Source organism: Schistocerca cancellata, chromosome 1 (assembly GCF_023864275.1).
Source record: "Schistocerca cancellata isolate TAMUIC-IGC-003103 chromosome 1, iqSchCanc2.1, whole genome shotgun sequence".
Classification (NCBI taxonomy): Eukaryota; Metazoa; Arthropoda; class Insecta; order Orthoptera; family Acrididae; genus Schistocerca; species Schistocerca cancellata.
Window position 1 is genome coordinate 684,517,127 of NC_064626.1, and position 23,349 is coordinate 684,540,475.

The window sequence follows — 23,349 nt, forward strand, 5'->3', positions numbered from 1 at the left end:
CGGAAAATCGTAACACGGTCCCTGACTTCAGCCGTCGCACGGACGCCAAAATGGAAAATATTGAAATAAACGATATCGGAATTGAAAAACAACTGCTATCACTTAGTAGCGGAAAAGCATCCGGACCAGACGAGATACCCTTAAGATTCTACAGTGATTATGCTAAAGAACTTGCCCCCTTTCTATCAGCAATTTATCGTAGATCGCTGGAAGAACGTAAAGTACCTAGCGACTGGAAGAAAGCGCAGGTCGTTCCCATTTTCAAGAAGGGTCATAAATCAGATGCGAATAATTATAGGCCTATTTCGCTTACGTCAATCTGTTGTAGAATAATGGAACATGTTTTGTGTTCTCGTATTATGACGTTCTTAGATAATACAAATCTCCTTCATCATAACCAACATGGATTCCGCAAACAGAGATCATGTGAAACTCAGCTCGCCCTATTTGCCCAAGAAATTCACAGTGCCGTAGACACTGGCGAGCAGATTGATGCCGTATTCCTGGACTTCAGGAAGGCATTTGATACGGTTCCGCACTTACGTTTAGTGAAAAAAATACGAGCTTACGGAATATCGGACCAGGTTTGTGATTGGATTCAGGATTTCCTAGAAGAAAGAATACAACATGTCATTCTTAACGGTTCAAAATCTGCAGATGTAGAGGTAATTTCGGGAGTACCGCAAGGAAGCGTGATAGGACCTTTATTGTTTACAATATACATAAATGACTTAGTTGACAACATCGGTAGCTCCGTGAGGCTATTTGCAGATGACACGGTTGTCTACAAGAAAGTAGCAACATCAGAAGACTCGTACGTACTCCAGGAAGACCTGCAGAGGATTAATGCATGGTGCGACAGCTGGCAGCTTTCCCTAAACGTAGATAAATGTAATATAATGCGCATACATAGGGGCAGAAATCCATTCCAGTACGATTATGCCATAGGTGGTAAATCATTGGAAGCGGTAACGACCGTAAAATACTTAGGAGTTACTATCCGGAGCGATCTGAAGTGGAATGATCACATAAAACAAATAGTGGGAAAAGCAGGCGCCAGGTTGAGATTCATAGGAAGAATTCTAAGAAAATGTGACTCATCGACGAAAGAAGTAGCTTACAAAACGCTTGTTCGTCCGATTCTTGAGTATTGCTCATCAGTATGGGACCCTTACCAGGTTGGATTAATAGAAGAGATAGACATGATCCAGCGAAAAGCAGCGCGATTCGTCATGGGGACATTTAGTCAGCGCGAGAGCGTTACGGAGATGCTGAACAAGCTCCAGTGGCGGACACTTCAAGAAAGGCGTTACGCAATACGGAGAGGTTTATTATCGAAATTACGAGAGAGCACATTCCGGGAAGAGATGGGCAACATATTACTACCGCCCACATATATCTCGCGTAATGATCACAACGAAAAGATCCGAGAAATTAGAGCAAATACGGAGACTTACAAGCAGTCGTTCTTCCCACGCACAATTCGTGAATGGAACAGGGAAGGGGGGATCAGATAGTGGTACAATAAGTACCCTCCGCCACACACCGTAAGGTGGCTCGCGGAGTATAGATGTAGATGTAGATGTAGATGTACAAATTGCTTTATATATGTTTCTAAATCATTAACATAGTATGAACCAGTAGGTATTTCCACAACTATACTACTTCCTAGATGTAGTTTATTGTTCGCCTCAGTGATGTTAGCTATGTAGTTGCGTATATGTTTCCAGACTGATGCATGCAATACTCCACTCCACTTGCTTGGTCCTATTGGGGAAACGTAGTAAGCTCTTAATAGAGTGTACGAAATCACAGCTAAACCTCAAGTGACACAGTAATATGCATACTGCTTGTTTTTATGCATCCATCAGAGAAACATTATACAGAGATGATCACAGAGATATGAACTGAAGTCTTGGTAGCTTCGAAAATTGTAGTACACATGGTCCTTGTAGGTAAAGTATTGACGGAAGTCTTCAGGTGGTCTCATATAGCCAAACGAGTGAAGGTAGCAGATGGTATTTTGGTTTTCTAACATATGCAATGCAACATATGCATATGCATATCCTTGTATGACATCTGACGTGACAACTTCTTATTCCTAGCATTTCCACATTGTGTTTGGTATCGTATTCTGCATAAACACACCATGAAATACTGGGATTTCGAATTTCTTGACAAGTTGAATTAGATTTACATAGGGAATTGGTCTATGTGATAATATAGTAAGTGGGATTTTATATCTCTCGAGGAGCCAGGTGTTGGAGACTAATACTGGTGAAATTTATAATTTGAGTCTGCAACCCTTTTCTGATAGCGACAGCCTCCATCATTCTATTATGCCTTTCAGATTCCTATAGTTGTTCCTCTGCATTTTGTGCATTTTTTTTAGTCTGGGCTATGGCAGCACCTCATGTGGCCAGAGGCCATAACTGACAATCTGATCAGTGCTGGGGTTAGAAACGGAGGGATTTCTCCCGATATTGTAGGTAATGGTAGAACCCTAGCGGTTTTAAAATGGCTCTTTCTTCCTTTCCACTTCAGGCACTTTTAGCCGCTGCCAGTACTGACTGGATGTAGTTTTTTAAAAAAAACATTTATGATTTTTTTCTTTGGTGTCTGACGAACAACATTTATAATTTGCTTGAAATCTATTCCACAACCCAATTTAAGTTTGGCACGCATTGCTCTGTGTACTAAAATTACTGTAATGCGTTTTCCTATGCCTACGTCCTTTCTCCTGCGTCTTTGCTTCGCTTTATCAGCAATTATTCGATCTGAAGCATGCATGATATTCTTTATTTGTAGTATAGGCAATATCATGCTCCTAGCAGGCATTGTCTAATATCTTAAATCCTTTATTGCTACAAACTGGATGCTTTTTCGTCTCCGTTCCAGGTCCACAATAATTGTAACCGGGGATACGATATTCAACTGGCAGTTTATTGAAAATACCACTGCCACTTATGACGTACTTGTTAACACTCATGTCATGATTCGAGGTTTATATTTTCTGAATACGGGTGATTTTTTCCATCGTGTACATACTCTAGGAATACACAAAAAAAGGTCTAATGAACTTCTGTCCGAAAATGCATGGTTTCCATGCTAGAGACCATTTATTCAATCATACATTGTTACCGAGACTACAGTCTAATACACGCTGTACACTTCTCCAGGGCGTCGCTAAATCGCGAGTTTTCGGACAACGTAGGGTAGAATTCACGATCCATCTTATACTCACACTGACACATTTAGTACCGTTTTTGTTAAACTGTGAGCGTGGTTAAATAACATTATTTCCGTGTAGCGCGGCCGCTGCTGCTGCAATGGTGGCGCCTCGTCTTTGAGGAGAAAGAAGATCAAATCGTTAGTTAACCATGTTATGCATGATCGACAGATTCTTTTTATCCATCATCGGTACTAAAACTTACTTCTAGGGGAACCAGGAAGTATTGTCGTTTCAGCATATGTCGACATTAGTTTGTCATTAATCAGCTCATTGTATACTTCAGAGTCATGTCAAAGATATTTTAAGGCTAGAGTTATTCGTTTACTCGTAAATAATTAAATCAGGATTTTTTGTTTGTTATTTATGGTGAAATGAACTGGCAAATACCAGAAGGGGTACACTTTTTTAGGTTCGAAAGAGTATTAACACAACAATTGCTACCGAATACATTAAATGTGATGTTTGTCCAAATGCATTAAACGTTTGTAAGTGTCAAAGGTGGTTTTCTACGTTTGAATCTGGCAATTTTCATCTTTCCACTCATACTGACCAGGAAGAACAACAACTTTGGACAATACAATATTAAGGTTGGAAGCAAACCCGTGTCCGACAATCGAGTAACAGTCAAACACTCGTAACTAACCTTGATCGACCATGCAGGAAAATATGCAGCAGGTTGATACAGACAAAAAAGCTAACCGATTCACCACATGCAACTTATTGCTTCAGCGGCACACTGCAGAAACTTTTTTTGATCGCTGGAACATTGGAGACGAAAAATGGGACTCTATGATACTTCAAAACGCAAAAGACAGTAGCTCTCTCTGCATGATTCACCAAGAAGCACTACTAAGCCAGACTTACACGTCAAAAGGGTATTTGGTGGAGTATTTGGGGAATCATTCATTTAGAAGGGCTGAAGCCTGGACAGTCTGTAAATGCACATCTTCACTGTGAAAAACTGGACCGAGGAAATCAATCTTTAATTGAAAAGTGTCTAACGACTGTCGATAGGTAAGACGTTATTGTACTGGTGCTAGTGTTCTACTAAAAAAGCTCAGAAGAATGATACAAAACAAAAAACCTCTGATGCAATAAATAAAGTTATTTATCATCGTAATCCAACTGAATATCATATGTTAAAGCAGTTATTTATAATCGATACGTAAAATTACGAATGTGTAAGGTGGAATGTTAAAAATTTAATTGAGCTTTTTATGAATCTGCGAAACGTAAATAATTAACTAAACACGATAATGGAAGACGGTAATTTGCAAGACGAACTTTGGAAAAAATTAATGAAGTGGTGTGCCAGGTATTCCCTCAGCCACCACACTCGCCCGATATTCTGCTGTCGTATTTCCATTTATTCCAGTCGCTACAATATTTTCTAAGCGGTGAAAAAACTGGAAATGTGGATGATGTCGAAAATTCAATCTCTAGATATTTTTCTCAAAAATGGTATGACTTTTACTGTTGAAAATTTGCTCCCTTGATGGAAAAAGGTTGCTAATAACGAGGGTGATCGCATCATTGACTAAAAATAAAAACTACTTAACATTTTACACTCCTGGAAATGGAAAAAAGAACACATTGACACCGGTGTGTCAGACCCACCATACTTGCTCCGGACACTGCGAGAGGGCTGTACAAGCAATGATCACACGCACGGCACAGCGGACACACCAGGAACCGCGATGTTGGCCGTCGAATGGCGCTAGCTGCGCAGCATTTGTGCACCGCCGCCGTCAGTGTCAGCCAGTTTGCCGTGGCATACGGAGCTCCATCGCAGTCTTTAACACTGGTAGCATGCCGCGACAGCGTGGACGTGAACCGTATGTGCAGTTGACGGACTTTGAGCGAGGGCGTACAGTGGGCATGCGGGAGGCCGGGTGGACGTACCGCCGAATTGCTCAACACGTGGGGCGTGAGGTCTCCACAGTACATCGATGTTGTCGCCAGTGGTCGGCGGAAGGTGCACGTGCCCGTCGACCTGGGACCGAACCGCAGCGACGCACGGATGCACGCCAAGACCGTAGGATCCTACGCAGTGCCGTAGGGGACCGCACCGCCACTTCCCAGCAAATTAGGGACACTGTTGCTCCTGGGCTATCGGCGAGGACCATTCGCAACCTTCTCCATGAAGCTGGGCTACGGTCCCGCACACCGTTAGGCCGTCTTCCGCTCACGCCCCAACATCGTGCAGCCCGCCTCCAGTGGTGTCGCGACAGGCGTGAATGGAGGGACGAATGGAGACGTGTCGTCTTCAGCGATGAGAGACGCTTCTGCCTTGGTGCCAATGATGGTCGTATGCGTGTTTGGCGCCGTGCAGGTGAGCGCCACAATCAGGACTGCATACGACCGAGGCACACAGGGCCAACACCCGGCATCATGGTGTGGGGAGCGATCTCCTACACTGGCCGTACACCACTGGTGATCGTCGAGGGGACACTGAATAGTGCACGGTACATCCAAACCGTCATCGAACCCATCGTTCTACCATTCCTAGACCGGCAAGGGAACTTGCTGTTCCAACAGGACAATGCACGTCCGCATGTATCCCGTGCCACCCAACGTGCTCTAGAAGGTGTAAGTCAACTACCCTGGCCAGCAAGATCTCCGGATCTGTCCCCCATTGAGCATGTTTGGGACTGGATGAAGCGTCGTCTCACGCGGTCTGCACGTCCAGCACGAACGCTGGTCCAACTGAGGCGCCAGGTGGAAATGGCATGGCAAGCCGTTCCACAGGACTACATCCAGCATCTCTACGATCGTCTCCATGGGAGAATAGCAGCCTGCATTGCTGCGAAAGGTAGATATACACTGTACTAGTGCCGACATTGTGCATGCTCTGTTGCCTGTGTCTATGTGCCTGTGGTTCTGTCAGTGTGATCATGTGATGTATCTGACCCCAGGAATGTGTCAATAAAGTTTCCCCTTCCTGGGACAATGAATTCACGGTGTTCTTATTTCAATTTCCAGGAGTATATATATATATATATATATATATATATGTGTGTGTGTGTGTGTGTGTGTGTGTGTTATTTGTTTGTGTCAAAACTCTTGCTGTGTGAATTTGTAATTTTATCCATAAGATTATTACTAATCTGTGTTGGCTGGAGTAGTTTCAGTTTAGTATAGTTAAACCGATCCACCATCTTGTAATTTTCATTGGTTGTTTCACTTTATTACTGCACTCTGAATGAAGATGTGGAAGGGAGGTAGCATAATGTGTGTTTTTTATTTTGTTTCCACTCTAGCACAATTGGACTGTTTTCACCATCTTGGATTTTTGATTGGTTGTTTTGTTTTGGTAATGTGTCGTGATTGGCTGGAGACAGGGGGAGAGGGTGAAAGGAGTATGGAGAGGGAAAAGGGGGAGTGGACAGGACATGGCGTCATGACATCTCGTGTTCACGGTCATTGCCACTGCCCTTCTGTACAGCCAACTCAACTGCGTAGGTCATAATGGGCGAGATTCGTTATAGCCACACTACTGGAGAACACTGTTTCTTCGTCCAACACGTGGACCAGTTGATTCCTGCCCATTGTCACCACTTTGACTACCTTTGAATGTTATACACCTTTTCGTGCTCACAGTGGATTACAGTGCTATTTAGTGGTAATATACGAGGTAGATCCCAGTTTCTGTTTCTTATTAATGCCGTTGTTTTGTGTGAAATCGTTAGACTTTTTGAGCAGGCCTTGAGAAGAGGAAGTGTATTACCAAATGAAAACTGTTTATAGATATTTTAAAAAAATGCTTGCTGCTATTCAAATCTTTGTAACGAATAAAGTTACAAGACAGTCAGTCACGCCTCTGGTGGCTAAAAGTTTGTGTGATACTTTTTTGTATTGCTTCTGGTCAAACTAAATAGAACGCCCTTAAAACATACTTTCAAATTATGACATGTGGCACATACTGACAAATTAATTTTATTTTCATCGAATCGTTGACATTAGACCACAGTTTTATTACAAGTTGTATAGATTATACCGTCTTCTGCGACTGTAATAAGAGTCATATTAAGACCAAATGCCTTCTGCTTTATTCTAAAGCATCTTCAGTGGTTAGGTTTCTTTGTTTCTTATCTGATTCTTCACGCTTTTCTACACTAGTATGGTAGATTGTATCACGCAGGACTTCCACTAATATTAAATATATTCAGGTTTATTTGTTGTGAAGATATTTCATGTCAATCAAACTACTATCTTCTAAAATCTACCACAATGTGTAGAAGAACGTGAAGAATGACGTAAGAAACAAAAAATCCTGACCACTAAATATGCTTTAGGATAAAGCCAAACGCTTTTGGTCTTAGTAAGACTTACTACAGTCGCAGAATATGGTGTAACCTATATAACTTTTAATAGTGCGACTGTGGAAAAAGGGGCGAAAAACAAAGAAGATAACATGTTAATTTAATTATTGTTAACTCTGTCAGAATACTACAGTTACAGACTAACGCCTTACTGGAAATTTACGAACATGAAACCTTCTGAGTATAAAGTAATGTTTAATGAAATTACGGTTCAGTGTTCTCTTGATTTCACTATTGCTATATCTCCGTGTTATACCTTTATGGCTATGGGAAAAACTCAGAAAATTGAGAATCTGATTTCTACTTATGTACATTTTTGCAATAAACTATTGGGCATTAGGTGGCATTCGTAACGGCGTTGATACATGCGCAAGTCACATGGCAGGTATTTTGTATCGGTATGCGTTTTTGGTGTAAGCGCTTTGGTTCGGGAGGCAGCACTGGATCTGGTATTGTCATAAACACCCATCACTAATGTACAGCTCGTAGCGCTCTCTCTCGAATTATGACTCAAGCGGATTTGTACAACTAGAAGGATGGAGCAAGAGTGTCATAATAGAACCCAAAGATAGAAGTTGCCAACAAACCCAGTGCAGAAGCGTTTCGTCCTTTTGTAGATCCATAAAGTCTGTCACAAGTGTTCTTGTGTTTTATTGGCTCGCTTACGTTGCCATCCCAATCAGTCAATTTATCTATGGAAAAAAGACATGACGTTGGGTGAGATGTGTTTCCTGTCGCTGCACATTTGTTCTTTAAGCAGTCCCGTCACATTTCTGTTTGGACGTTGGCCTTGGAATCATGAAGTTTACTCTGAATGCCTGTGTCTATTCTGAGCGACCGCCTGCACACAGACGTTTCACTTCCTTCCATTCGCAATTTGTCGCAGAAGTAAAACACCAAAGTTGATAGCTCACAACCTCGCCTTCTACCGTCCTTACCACTTGCTTGTCTAGACTATTTTTCGTAATTACTGTAGATTGCTAACATATTTCATTTCTATACGACAAAGGCAGCAATTTCCACAACTGTAGGTAATTAGTGGCAACACCAGTGGGAGATATTAAAGATAATGGGGTATTCAAGCGCAGAGCAACAAGACTTTCTTTGTGATTCTTCAGTTTGTCCAGGCGTATTTTATGACGAAATAAATCTCGGGTGAACAGCCTGGTATGAGTGTGCATAGAACACAATATTTCGGCAATAGACCACGTTGCCATCATCAGGTGCACTGATGCACTGACCGGCGGTGCGCCGGCGCCATGTACACTCCTGGAAATTGAAATAAGAACACCGTGAATTCATTGTCCCAGGAAGGGGAAACTTTATTGACACATTCCTGGGGTCAGATACATCACATGATCACACTGACAAAACCACAGGCACATAGACACAGGCAACAGAGCATGCACAATGTCGGCACTAGTACAGTGTATATCCACCTTTCGCAGCAATGCAGGCTGCTATTCTCCCATGGAGACGATCGTAGAGATGCTGGATGTAGTCCTGTGGAACGGCTTGCCATGCCATTTCCACCTGGCGCCTCAGTTGGACCAGCGTTCGTGCTGGACGTGCAGACCGCGTGAGACGACGCTTCATCCAGTCCCAAACATGCTCAATGGGGGACAGATCCGGAGATCTTGCTGGCCAGGGTAGTTGACTTACACCTTCTAGAGCACGTTGGGTGGCACGGGATACATGCGGACGTGCATTGTCCTGTTGGAACAGCAAGTTCCCTTGCCGGTCTAGGAATGGTAGAACGATGGGTTCGATGACGGTTTGGATGTACCGTGCACTATTCAGTGTCCCCTCGACGATCACCAGTGGTGTACGGCCAGTGTAGGAGATCGCTCCCCACACCATGATGCCGGGTGTTGGCCCTGTGTGCCTCGGTCGTAAGCAGTCCTGATTGTGGCGCTCACCTGCACGGCGCCAAACACGCATACGACTATCATTGGCACCAAGGCAGAAGCGACTCTCATCGCTGAAGACGACACGTCTCCATTCGTCCCTCCATTCACGCCTGTCGCGACACCACTGGAGGCGGGCTGCACGATGTTGGGGCGTGAGCGGAAGACGGCCTGACGGTGTGCGGGACCGTAGCCCAGCTTCATGGAGACGGTTGCGAATGGTCCTCGCCGATACCCCAGGAGCAACAGTGTCCCTAATTTGCTGGGAAGTGGCGGTGCGGTCCCCTAGGGCACTGCGTAGGATCCTACGGTCTTGGCGTGCATCCGTGCGTCGCTGCGGTCTGGTCCCAGGTCGACGGGCACGTGCACCTTCCGCCGACCACTGGCGACAACATCGATGTACTGTGGAGACCTCACGCCCCACGTGTTGAGCAATTCGGCGGTACGTCCACCCGGCCTCCCGCATGCCCACTATACGCCCTCGCTCAAAGTCCGTCAACTGCACATACGGTTCACGTCCACGCTGTCGCGGCATGTTACCAGTGTTAAAGACTGCGATGGAGCTCCGTATGCCACGGCAAACTGGCTGACACCGACGGCGGCGGTGCACAAATGCTGCGCAGCTAGCGCCATTCGACGGCCAACACCGCGGTTCCTGGTGTGTCCGCTGTGCCGTGCGTGTGATCATTGCTTGTACAGCCCTCTCGCAGTGTCCGGAGCAAGTATGGTGGGTCTGACACACCGGTGTCAATGTGTTTTTTTTCCATTTCCAGGAGTGTATATATAGGACAATCCCTCTTCCGCTGCTCCCTCAGGCGCTTCCTATGAGTCGGTGCGGTCCGCGCCCCGCGCGCGTCCGTTCTCCCGCCGTCTGGGCGCTGCGTTCTAGGATATTTATTATTTGTAATTTGGATTAGGTATGAAACGACAGTAATATAGTCAACAGTGAAATGGTACGAGGGTTGTCCAGAAAGTAATGTACCTTAATTTTTTTCTCAGCTGAAAACAATGCTACGAATGCTAAACGTTAGGTATGTATTATTTCAAGTCTCCCTGAGTGAGCGTGCCAAGTTCCCGTCACTTCCGACAGATAAGCGTAGCTGCAGGACAAAACGGCGTCTGTACGTGACGCACGCTACAATCAACGTGCCGTCATTGACTTTCTCTCTGCAAAGAAATAAACTGTGGGGAATATTGTGCAAAGTCTATGGAGCATCGGCTGTCGGAAGAAGTACAGTTTGCTCGCTGGGCACGAAATGACAGGTCATCAGAAGGCGGTTCGGCGGAGCTCCACGATTTGTAGCGGTCAAGGAGACCACCCACGGCTGTCACACCTAACATGTTGCAGCGAGCTGATGTTGTCATTCACCTTTAAAGGATGCCATTCGTGGAAGACATTTTGAGGACGATGAGGAGGTGATTGACACAGTGAAGCACTGGATCCGTCACCGGGACAAGGATTGGTAACGAAGGGCATAGATACCCTTGTTTCGCGCTGGAGGAAGGCCGTAGAACGTGACGGAGATTACGTGGAAAAATAGGGTGTGCAGATAAAACGCCATTCTTTCGTGTGTGTAATTCCCATTATGTTCAATAAGGAACTGTTGAAGAAAAAAATTCAGCGCATTACTTTCAGGGCAACCCCAGTAGTATATACTTTTAAAAACTAAGATTACTTCTTAGAATTGCCTTTTTGTAGGAAATGTCTTGACCTTTAGACACACCTCTCGTGTTTTGCATTATACTTAACACTTACGATAGTGATTTATTCACTAAGACTAACCTCGCTAACAATCAGATAAAATACAACGAACTGTACGGCATTGCTACCATGTAGTTATGAAGCACGTGTCGTATATTAAGTGTTCCAAGTGTTTCACATGTAGCCCCGTTTCTCCGTGATTTAAGTGAGTAAAGACCTCTGGGAGCGACCTGAGCGGTGCGTGGCGTGGTTTCAGGTCTGGACCCGGCAGATCCGTCCTACACGTACATGCCAGAGTTCGTACGGCTGGACCCCAGCGACGCCGACTTCGTAGACGTCATTCACACTGACTCGCAGTCCATCCTCGGCAACGGTGAGAAACTGCGAAACCTTCTTTATCTCTCTTTCAGTAAAACAGTCGAAATTACATTTACCTTTATACGTAGTTCTACACCATGTGATTTAAAGTAGCTTGTCACCACTTTCGTCTTCGAGAATACTATTTTTATCTCTGTATCAACGTGACTAGGTCAACATACTAAAAAGTAAGAGGGTAATCACAAAAATGAGTTACATGGTTTTAGATTGAGGGGTCAAAAGTAACGGGAACAAGCGTCCCGTTTTAAGAAATGTTAACACTGAAAGCGTTTCGCTTTATTTTAAAGCATCCTCAGTGGTCGCTGTATTATTGTTATACTGGCCATTGAAAATGCTTTAAAAATATAATCAAACGCGTTTGGGTACAGTGACCTCTGAAGGTGGTTTAAAAGAGAACGAAATACTTTTATTATAGTCACAAAAGACGTTATTGACCCATACAACTTGTACAACTGTATCTGCGGAAAAAGAGGCCGTTAGACAAAGAAGACAACAAGTAATGAAAGAAAACAGTAATCAACATTCGAGCAAGAAGGTACAGCTTAAAAGCAAATCAAGGAGAAGGTAACTGAGGTAGTCGGCTCCGTTGTTTGAAATTATGCTGGTCACAGTTCTACATAATCTGAACGTTGACTTATTTGCAATGTCACCATAGCACTCATTTTGGCGAGAAATTATCACACATATTCCTACCTGCTCTGTCATCGTTCCCCGTTAATTTTCTGTAAGAAAATTTGCAATGGGGACAGAGTCAGTAGGTTACAATGATTTGCGGCGGTCATAAACCACTGGTAAAAATATCCTTTACGAATGATGTATGCCTAGCAAACATGGTAGCTTACGTGAACGCAATTCTGAACCATCACTAAAGCGTTAAGATAATAATAATTGTCCTTCCAGCAAATCTTTGGAGCTGCAGAGGTCGTTTCACAAGATGGTGCGGATTTCTTCAATATCAGGAAAACAACGGCAAAGTTCTACAGACACGTACATAAGCTGGACGAAAATAGATTTACCAAGAAAATTTTTAAATAGTGAGAACTAATACAGTGAAAACGAAATGGGTAAAGGAAACTATGGAAGACCCCAAGAGACTGAACATCTCCTCATAAGACATGGGCACGGGAAAAAAATAAAAAAACAGAAATTTCTGCAAACGCCCAACGAGAAGAAAACAGGAAAGAAGCGGACATAAGACAGGAAGACATATGAGAGTGCCGGTGGTGTCTAACACAGATAAACACACAAATAAGAACATAAAACTTCTGTGTTATAACATTTTATAAGACGTGAATCGGCGTGTTGCTTAGGCAACGATAAATTTTACAACTCTCAAAAACAATCTTCTTTTGTCTCTTGTGATATCACAGAACATATAGTTCTGAAGCCAACCTTATTGATGTCAAAACACTCACTAACACACCAAAACGCTATATGGAAGAGTAACCTGCTCCCACATCACCCCCTTCTCAGTAAGACGGTCACAATTCACTGTACCACGTCCACTAGTCTTGCGGGAAATCTAATTACGCGACCCGTTCTTCAGGCTGGGGTGGTGGTGAAACTGGGCTATCTTCCGGCAATCTAATGTCTTCGTTCAGCAAATATGCAGGTTTCAATCGGTCGAAGGAAATGTTTTTTACTTGGTCTTTAATTTTGAAAATTTTGGTGTTCTTCCCACAACTTCGTATGGGCCTTCATATGGAGGTTCTAACGACTTTTTAACTCTATCAACCCTTACAAATACGTATGTTGACGTGCTGAGGTCCTTGTACACAAATGGTGTCCGTTTTACTTTGTGAGTTATTTGCACAGGTTTCAGCTAGTTCATATATTGTTTTAGTTGTGAAACAAATTGAGGTAAGTGTGAATCACTTTTTGTGACGACTTCTTGAAAAAATCACCAGGTATCCTGATGGGTGAACCATAAACCATTTCTGCTGTCGTAGCATTCGTGTTTTCTCTGATTGAGCAACGAGGACCAAGAAGGATTACAAGTATTGTTTGAGTCCATTTTGTAGTTGAATGTGAACGGTTTGCTGCTTTAAGTGTGCGATGAAATCTTCCTATTTTTCGTTTGGATTGAGGATGATATGCAGTAGTCTGAGTCTGATTACAACCACATATTTTGATAGTGCTTGGAACAGGTCTGAATTAAATTGTCTTCCACGATCGGCTACTATTTGATAAGGTGTGCCAATCTAGTAATCCAACAATAGAAGAAAGCTTGAGCTACAGCTTCTGCTTGTATATCCTGAAGTGGTATTACCTCTGTCCAATTTGTAACTCTATCAATGCATATTAAGCAATACGTATATTCATCAGAAGGAGGCATTGGCCCTATCGAATCCAGATGAATTACTTTAAAACGTTCATCCGTGTCGGGAAAGTGTTCAATTGGTGAATGCACATGTCGTGATATCTTGTTTTTTGACAAGCATTACATGCTCATGACCATTTTGCAATGTCCTTTTTCATATTCACCCAGGCACATATTGATGTAATCATTTTTACAGTTGTCTTCATACCTGGATGAGCTAAATTATGATAAGGTTGAAAAATAGCATAACGGAATTGTTCATGAATATAAGGTCGAATACTCTGAGTCGAGACATCACACCACAATTTCGTTCCTGTCTGAGTCAAATAGTATTTTAATTCAAGCGAAGTATTTTTGCCAGATTGCAGTTGATGAAGCTCTTCATCATTTTCTTGTGCTTGGGCTATCTGTTCATAGTTAATTGGAACCATTCCTTCAAGCCTTGAACAGCTATCAGCCACAACATTTGCTTTAGGAAAAATATGTCGCAAATCTGTTGTAAACTATGAAATATATTGTAGATAACGTAATTGGATTGACGTTGCTGTCTCATTCTATGTTAGAGGGGCATGATCAGTATAAATAACAAAGTCTCTACCTTCTAACAAATATTTTCTGATGAGTCTACATCCACAAACTTTGGTAGCATTAAATTGTTTAACATATATTAATTTGTAGACAGGCCTCACTGGAGTAGTGTGTCTAAGAGAGTTTTGGAACAACGAATATTTATGAGTCAAATTTCCAGAATGCCAACCAAGAATCTAATTTCACAGTTAACATTTTCAAGTCTAACTCACTTGAGAAGCGAGTCCAAAAAATCTCATTTGCCTGTACCAAAAAAATCTAAATTAGCAGGATTCTGACCAAGAATTTAATTTTGAAGTTTCCCCAAACAAAAAATCTGATTTGCATGTATTAATAAACTAAATTTCACATAAATACAATTGAAACAAAAATGGCAAACAAAGCACAGCTAATTAAAAAACTTAGGGAATTATAGCAGAGGAAATCTTAGTTTAATGAAAAGAAAACATCAAAATTTTTAAAATTTATTCAAATTCGATAACATGAGTAGGTTGACCTTTATTTACTTCTTTACCTCAATAAACAAAATGTAAATTTACAAGTTTATCTAATTTATCAACATCATTTTAAAGATTTTAGTATAGTATAATTGTGGTTCATGGTGTGGGCTCCTGTAGTCATTTCCTAGTTCATGAACCATGGGCAATGTATGATTGGCCAAGTGGTCCCAACAGTTGGGATACCAGTTACTTTGGAATAAGGCTGGGCATCTCGGACATATTCTGAGTCATGGTCACCTCTGTGCTCATACGGCAAAGACTACCAAATCCACCGGTTAGTCCCTCAGCCGTTAGGGGTAAAACCCAATGGGACTCGGGGCAAGTAAGGCTAGCAACCTGCTTCCCTGGTACCTTAAATATGATGCTGGCAACAATCAGAGCAAAATGCCTTGGACCTTTGGAGATTCAGTTAAGAATGATTTTGAAGTAATAGGTTTAACATCAGAAGAGGCACCAATGTTAGCATTGAATAGGGGATCATGGAGGAATTTTATAAGGGGGGCTATGCTCCAGACAGAACGCTGAAAGGCATAATCAGTCTTCAATGATGATGATGATGATGATGATGATGATGATAGTAAAATGATCTGGAAGAGTAATTTTATATTTTTCATCACAAAGTAATAAAATTTTATCCCCAAATTTATTAGGTAAAAGTTCAACTTTTGAAACTAGATAACATTTATATTGTTTTAAGTTTTGATAACTTAGTGAACACTTCTGAACAACCATTAATATAATATATATGTACATTTAACAGATTTTCAGTGCTACCATTCTCGGACAATTTTTACTTCTAAAAAAAAAAATTAAGAATGAAAAAAATTAAAACATACAAAGAGTGGAACATTTTAATTTTTGAAGAGTTTAAGTTTTTAGTTTTTTCTTCTCTAGTTTTTTTTAAAATATTTTATAAGGAAATGAAAACAAGAAGTTAGAAGTTCTTTAATTTTTTTAATTAATCAAAATTTTCAGTAAGCATTCTATGCCGTGAATCATAAGTTAAATTATTTTTACATATACATAATAAACAAATACAATAGTATCATTTGGAATATTCTTGTTAAACAGTGCACATAATTTCATTGCTGCTTTTTGAGTAGTTAAAATGTTCATTCTTCTAGTCAAATTAATTACATAGAATTTTTAACTTTGATTAAATTGAATGGCCTTACATTTACATTATTATTTAACAGAGTTATTCTTTTAAAATCTCTAGAGGATTCATAAGCTTTGAAATATTGTTTTGTGGATCAAAATTCCATAATTCTTTTGGAGAAACTTCATTTCTTCCATTTTTAACATAGATATTTTGTAATTTAACATATCAAATAAAGAGGAATCAAATAATTGATTTCACAGGCCAACAGTGGAAAAAGGTTTTTTGGAAAATGCCTAAATCTTATGTTTTTAGGGTGGGAAACCCAAATGTGATACTTGAAAACTGTATCACCCAACATTTCTTCACATTTTACAGTTAAATTTATTAAATTTAGCGATTTTTTAAAGAGTTTAACAGCTTTTATACAGTTCAAATAATTTTAAAAGGAGATGTAATGAATGTAGATGCCATTGGTAGCACTGCTGGAAAATATTTGCTGGAAAAGAAAAGGACGATTCTATTTTTATGTTAACAGATGGTGTCAACCTAACCTCACTTTCACGTTTCCTGAGCATGTGCTCAGTACAATGTCTAATCGTAGTTGTAAAACCTCTGCTGACAGTTTTTGTTGTATTTGTGATTAAAAATCACCAAACAAACATTACAGACTTTGTGAAAAAGGTTTATCTATCATACTTTGGATCTAACCTTGGTGATCGAGGAAAATCTTGGATGGTACATGATGTATGTTATTTGTGCATTGGAGAGCTGAGAAAATGCTCTAAAAAGGACAAAAAAGCCTTTAGATTTGCTGTTCCTATGATACATAGGGAGCCAAGAAATAATTCTGATGATTGCTACTTTTGCAGTGTTGATATTACAGGTCATAATTCGAAAAACAAGAAGGTAATAAGCTACCCGAACCTTTCATCTGCCATCTGCCTAGAAGCACATGGTGTACATTTCCCAGTTCCTGAATCTCCAGATGATTTAAATTTTATTCCAACTGATGTGTTTTCTGATGTACAATCTGATTTAGATGAACCAGATGATAATGAATTCCATTGTAATACAGGAAGTCTAGAGCCCAAATTGTTTACTCAGTCTGAGCTTAACGATTTGGTTAGGGATCTGGGCATAACAAAAGAAAAAGTTAAATTGCTTGGCTCTAGATTAGGAGAAAAGAAATTGTTGGCAGTTGTATAGATAGAGAGAACAACATTTTTCCAAGTTTTTTCAACAAGAAGGTGATTTAGTGTAGTGCTCAGACATTCCTGGTCTGATGAATGAGTTTGGTATTGAATACAAAAAGGAAGACTGGAGACTGTTCATTGATTCATCCAAAACTAGTTTAAAGGCTGCTTTATTACACAGTGGTAACATGTATGCATCTATACCTGTTAGACATTCTGTACATATGAAAAAAAGCTATGAAAATCTCGAAATAGTATTAAATAAAATAGGGTATTCTGCTCATAGTGGGATGATATATGGCAGGAATCTAAAAGTATCATGCATGCTCCTTGGTCAGCAAGGTGGATTTACCAAATTTCCATGTTGCTTGTGTGAATGGGACAGTAGGGCTAGGGATCAACACTGGTGTAGAACGAACTGCTCGATCTGTGAGGGAGTCTTTAAAACCTGGTGAGAAGAAAATTCTATGCAAAAACCTTGCAGATCCAAAAAACGTATTCCTACCACCTCTACATATAAAGTTGGGCCTACTGAAACAATTTGTAAAGGCTTTGCCTAAAGATGGACCATGTTTTAAGTATCTCTTCCAAAAGTTTCCACACCTTTCAGAAAATTGATGTTTGATGTTAACTTTGAATCCACAATTACCTTAAATGAGAAAGAAGCACGGGTATCATTCAAGCAAGTCGTAACAAAGTTCTTAGGACATGATAAAGACCCAGAATATGTTTCTATTATAGCTACAATGTTGAAGAAGTTTAAAACTTTAGGATGTTTAATGAGTCTGAAAGTTCACTTTTCGAACAGTCACCTTGATTACTTCCCGGGCAATATGGGAGATGCTAGCGAGGAGCAAGGAGAGCGTTTTCACCAGGATATTAAGGTGAAGGACAAACGCAACCAAGGCCGTTGGAACACCAACATGATGGGGAACTACTGTTGGTCACTTCACCGAGAAGTTCAGCAAGCGACTCATCACACAAAAAGCTACACAGGAAGCTTCAAAGAAAAAGAGAAAGAAAATACAAACCTATTCCAGCTGACAAGTGAAACCTCTATTCACACATATCACTCTTTTAAGTAGCTTACTGTAAATACAAACATGCTTATGTTGTATCAAAGCATTTCATTAATTTCCTCATTTACCATATAGCATATGATTTTTATACTATTTAATAATAATAATAATAATAATAATAATAATAATAATAATAATAAGCATATTGCTCAAAAACTGTGGGTGATACAAAAAAACTAATGCTAGATTTGGATTCAGATCATAAAAGTCTATAAAGATCAGCTATCAAAGTAAAAAAAAAGTTTTTCAAAAATATTTTTTGTTGGTCTGTGTTATTTTTTTCTATTAGTTTGGAGAACAATATAAAATAAGATATATCAAATTATGTAGAATTATAATAATTTGTCATATTAGTTCTAAATTTCTTTTCTCCAGTTAACCATTAAATTCAATTGTTTGAAGTTTGAATAAGGAAATTGGAATTTTTGGATTGTTGAGTCTTTCTTGTTCTAATTTAAGTGAATACTCTGGTTCATATTTAACAACAGGAACACGAATTTGCATACTTTTTTCAAGTATTTTACCTTCCTTTGGAAGAGTAGAATTATCATTTTCTGTAGTCCAATGAAGAGTAGAATCTTCCTGATCTTTTCTTGAACTACAAGTAAAAATAATAGTTAAATCACCTTCGAACATAATTTCTTTAGAGTCTTTCAAAAATCCACCAAATAATTCTAATGGATAAAGAACTTCAGTTTGTTTAGTTTTAATATTTCCATTGTTAAGTATATGTTCTTTCATATTGATTCATTCGAAAGGGAAGAAGTTACATGTATAAGGTTTGAAGAAGAAATAAAAGGATGTTCGATTCTAGGTTAAAAAATATTTCCTTTTTTAACTGCTTAAATGCTTAAAAAACGATCTCCCTGTTTGCCCCACATAAAAGCCTTCACACCCGCCACATTGTAATGTGTATAGCTCTGTGTTTCTAAATGTATCAGTGCTGTCTTCAATCGTATGCCTAAGTTTCGAGCACAAACTATTTTTCGTGCTAAATGCCAGGACCTCGCCGGACTTACGAAACTGTCGGTCTATTTTTGTCAGAAACCAGCCCTTGCTATGTCATTGGAACATACTTTTTACCCCTACTATTGTTAGATGGCGTTTCCTTCTTATCCTTGCTTTTTTTAATTTTTGTATACAACCTGTCCACCATGGCCGCATCATAACCAGTAAACAGTATTTAAGCGATCTTGGATTTTGGGTTATTTCTACAACAGTCTGATCGCCCCACTACGCATTATGTGTTCACTGCAAAACTTTGAGTCATGGTTTCATCACTTGCAGCAGTTTACTTTGAAAATTCAAATAGTTCAAGAAATCTCAAGATCTGCACTTACTGAAACTACCTGGCAGATTAAAACTGTGTGCTGGGCCGAAACTCGAACTCAGGACCTTCGCCTTTTGCGGGCAAGTGCTCTACCAACTGAGCTACCCAAGCACGACTCCGCCCTGTCCTCACAGCTTTAAATCCGCCAGTACCTTGTCTCCTACCTTCCAAACTTCGCAGAAGCTCTCCTGCATACCTTGCAGAACTAGTACTCCTAGAAGAAAAGAGTATCAGCGCACATTCCGCTGCAGAGTGAAAATTTCATTCTGGAAACATCCCCTAGGCTGTGGCTAAGCCATGTCTCCGCAATATCCTTTCTTCCAGGAGTGCTAGTTCTGCAAGATATGCAGGAGTGCTTCTGCGAAGTTTGGAAGGTAGGAGACGAGGTACTGGCGGAATCAAAGCTATGAGGAAGGGGCGTGAGTCGTGCTTGGATAGCTCAGTTGGTAGAGCACTTGCCGCAAAAGGCAAAGGTCCAGAGTTCGAGTCTCGGACCGACACGCAGTTTTAATCTGCCAGGAAGTTTCATATCAGCGCACACTCCGCTGCAGAGTGAAAATTTCACTCTGCACTTAATGTTCGTTGCACTTATCTGTGTAGCTGGACATAAGCATGGTCAAAATAGATGTAATTTTAGCGACGGACTGGCTTTTTCCTCTCTCTGTATCTATCCCAACGGGTGTGATAAAATTTTGCGGCTATAGCTTCACGGCATTAAACAGCTTCCTCCTCCTCTCAACATGTTGCCGCTTTATTAATGACGATCCATGTACACTATCTGGTCAAAAGTATCTGGAAATCCTCCTACGAGATGCGGAATTGACCACTAGATGTAGAGGCGAACCAGCCAGTAAAATAGAAGGCAGGGATTATTATGTTGTCAGAGGAGGAACAGTAACATCAGAATGGGTCGGTGAGGAGTGCTCAGTGATCTCGAACGTGGACTAGTTGTTATCATCACCCGAGTAACAAACTCATCGGGACATTTCAGTGATGCGATTGCGAAGTGGAAACACGAAGGAACAGCCACAGCTAAACCAAGATGAAGAAGACATCTTGTGCTGACAGACAGGGACTGTGAAGCACTGCAGAGGATGGTTACGGTATGTCACATGGAATCAGCGGGAGGAATTTCTCGTGAGTTCCAAGCTGTTACCAGTGGTCCAGCTACCATAAAGACTGTGCATAGGGAGTTAAAAAGAATGGGTACGGCGGTCGAGCAGCGTCTTATAAGGCATACATTTCTGTAGTAAATGTTTAGTGATGCTCAAGGTGATGTAAAGAGCGACGCCACTGGATAGTGGATAACTAGAAATGAGGGACTTGGAGTGAAAAATCATGCTACACCCTGTGGCAGGGGTTTGCGTTTGGTGAAAGACTGATTGATTGAATGGTTAAGAGGGTTATGAGACTAATTGCCAGTTGTAGGGAGATGGTGGTGCTAGAACACCTTTAATATCAAAGTCATATTCAAATTAATTAAATCGATCAATTAATTACCCCCAACCCCATCTCCCTGACCCACTTCCACGTCCACTACCAGATGTCGTCATGTGTTTTCCCCAGTTAGCACTTGGGTCCCCACTCCCTCCCCAATTCCCATCCCACACCCTCCCCTTCCGACACCTACCCTATAGGTGGGAATTTCGAATTTTGGTGGAATGATGCAGTTTGATTGGAATTTCTGAAAATGGTGGGAATTTCAAAAATGTTTGGAATTTCTTTGTCCGAGGGCTGTTCTGATGTCCCACCCCACCCCTCCCACAGAAACTGATGGGAAACTAAAAATGGCGATGCCCTTTCTGGGACTCGAACCCTGGTAATTCTAGATGAAAAGCCCAAGTGCATCCCTCAACACAAGGAAAGTGCCCAAATCCATGAGAGAAAGGTTAAGTTAGTGCACTTTATCTATTTTGGTTGGGAAACTGAAGTAAAGATTGGTTGTAATTATGTAATTAATCTTAAAGATCGTGCCTGATTACACAACTGTATGCATAGTGCTACACAAAGAGTGCCTAAAATCGCAATACAACTGAAAAATGATGATGTCATACAACTGGTGTTATCCTGCTGGGAAAAAATTTCATAATACCACTCGAAACTACTGGAAGATTTTCTCAGACTCTACCTTTCATCTAAAACTCGCTGGAAAATAGCTGAAGTGGAAGGTACTACCCTTAATATTTTTGTGGGAAACGTGTTTAACTGATGAGATGCTGGTGTTGGACAGAGAGGAGTTTAATAAGCGTATTACCTGTAAGCATACAGCTGAGGACTGTATCTATCGCTGTTTGACATTCGAGTTCGCTACAGACGCCTGCTCGACAGTCACCCTTCAGCCCAGGTAATCGAGGCCAATACATGCTACCACAGCTGATGGAAAATGTTTCACTGTTCTTATTGCACATCGAAATTGTCTTGAAAAGAGAAACCAGCACTCGCAGTCAACAAGTCATAATGCAACACATGTGCTGGGGATTGGGAAAAATCATCGTAATAACAAAACGACCGCAAAAACCGACCCCAGAAGATAGCAGAGGAGTGATAGTTGCACCTGTGTCCTCCTTGATGATGGTCATGAACTAACCATCGCAGAGGCAATCTTACCCTCCCTATTACCACCCCTCATCCTTCCCTCTCCTCACCGTAGGTACGGATAGAGGCTTGTTTTTTCCTGCCGCTGATGGTCCACAAATGGATTCTTCTGGTGGCATTGATATACTGTCTCCAGTCTGCAGAAATCGGCCACAGGTAGGCAAAAGACAAGAACATGTTGCTTCATGCAACCTATTAAATGCGTTTCTCGGAAAGACTGGACCCCCTGAAACAACAACGATATTGCAGAGAACTCCCAGATGGCTTTTTTCGAACGTCCGCTGCCTGGTGAATAGGCAGCTGCCTCCACCATCTCTGCTGGCCACAGCCCACAAGCTAGCAAATCTGGAAGCAGTCTTCAGTCAGCTGCGGCCAACCGCCCTTCTGCTGGTAGACGAGCGACATCCAGCCTGTCTTGAAGCATCAGTCCAAGCGTCAGCCCTTTGCCAACACAAAAGGATGTAAATCCAACAAAACGGTATGAGATAAATGAGGGCCACCCCACGTTCAACTTGTTTGTTCGTCTAAAATGTAGCAACATCACCCCTCATGCCACCCCCTGACCGAAGCACTGCTGCCTCCAGTGACCACAAGCACACCCCCCTCACACACACGCATACACACAAACACACAGACATACACACTCACATGCATATACTGGGCTGTCCTCCACACTGCCCTCCGCAAGTACCAACTGTTCTGAATGTGAAAACACTGCCAGCGATTACAGATGACCAGATTGCAGAGGCCTATACATATCCACCCTGCATAACACCGGGAAAAACTTCCACTATTTTTCTGTGAAAACTACCGTTCACAGCAGAATGTCCTCATTATTTCAAACCTTTCATCGGAGTAAAGAAAAAGCGAAAATTTAAACTCTAAAGAAAAAAACATCTATGTTAAGCAATGTCTTCCAGCCTGATAGACAAATTGTATGGCCTCAGAGCATCTCTCGCATTCAAATCAATGTCGGTAAATGACCTGTCATCCACATGTGTATTAAAGACATTTCAGACACATGAAATAACATATCTGAATACAGCCTTTCACGCCATTTGCTCACATGCCGGGAAAAACAAAATCATTTTGCATTCGGAA

At 41.2% G+C, this 23,349-nt stretch overlaps 1 protein-coding gene across 1 annotated transcript in view; it reads left to right on the forward strand.

The window, feature by feature from the left end:
- The window catches only part of LOC126094579 (pancreatic triacylglycerol lipase-like), a 231,009-nt gene that overhangs the window by 108,983 nt on the left and 98,677 nt on the right, over positions 1-23,349 (forward strand). Inside the window, exon 6 of the mRNA XM_049909084.1 lies at positions 11,420-11,536. Within this exon, the coding sequence (XP_049765041.1) occupies positions 11,420-11,536 (117 nt within the window). The remainder of the gene's footprint in view (positions 1-11,419; positions 11,537-23,349) is intronic.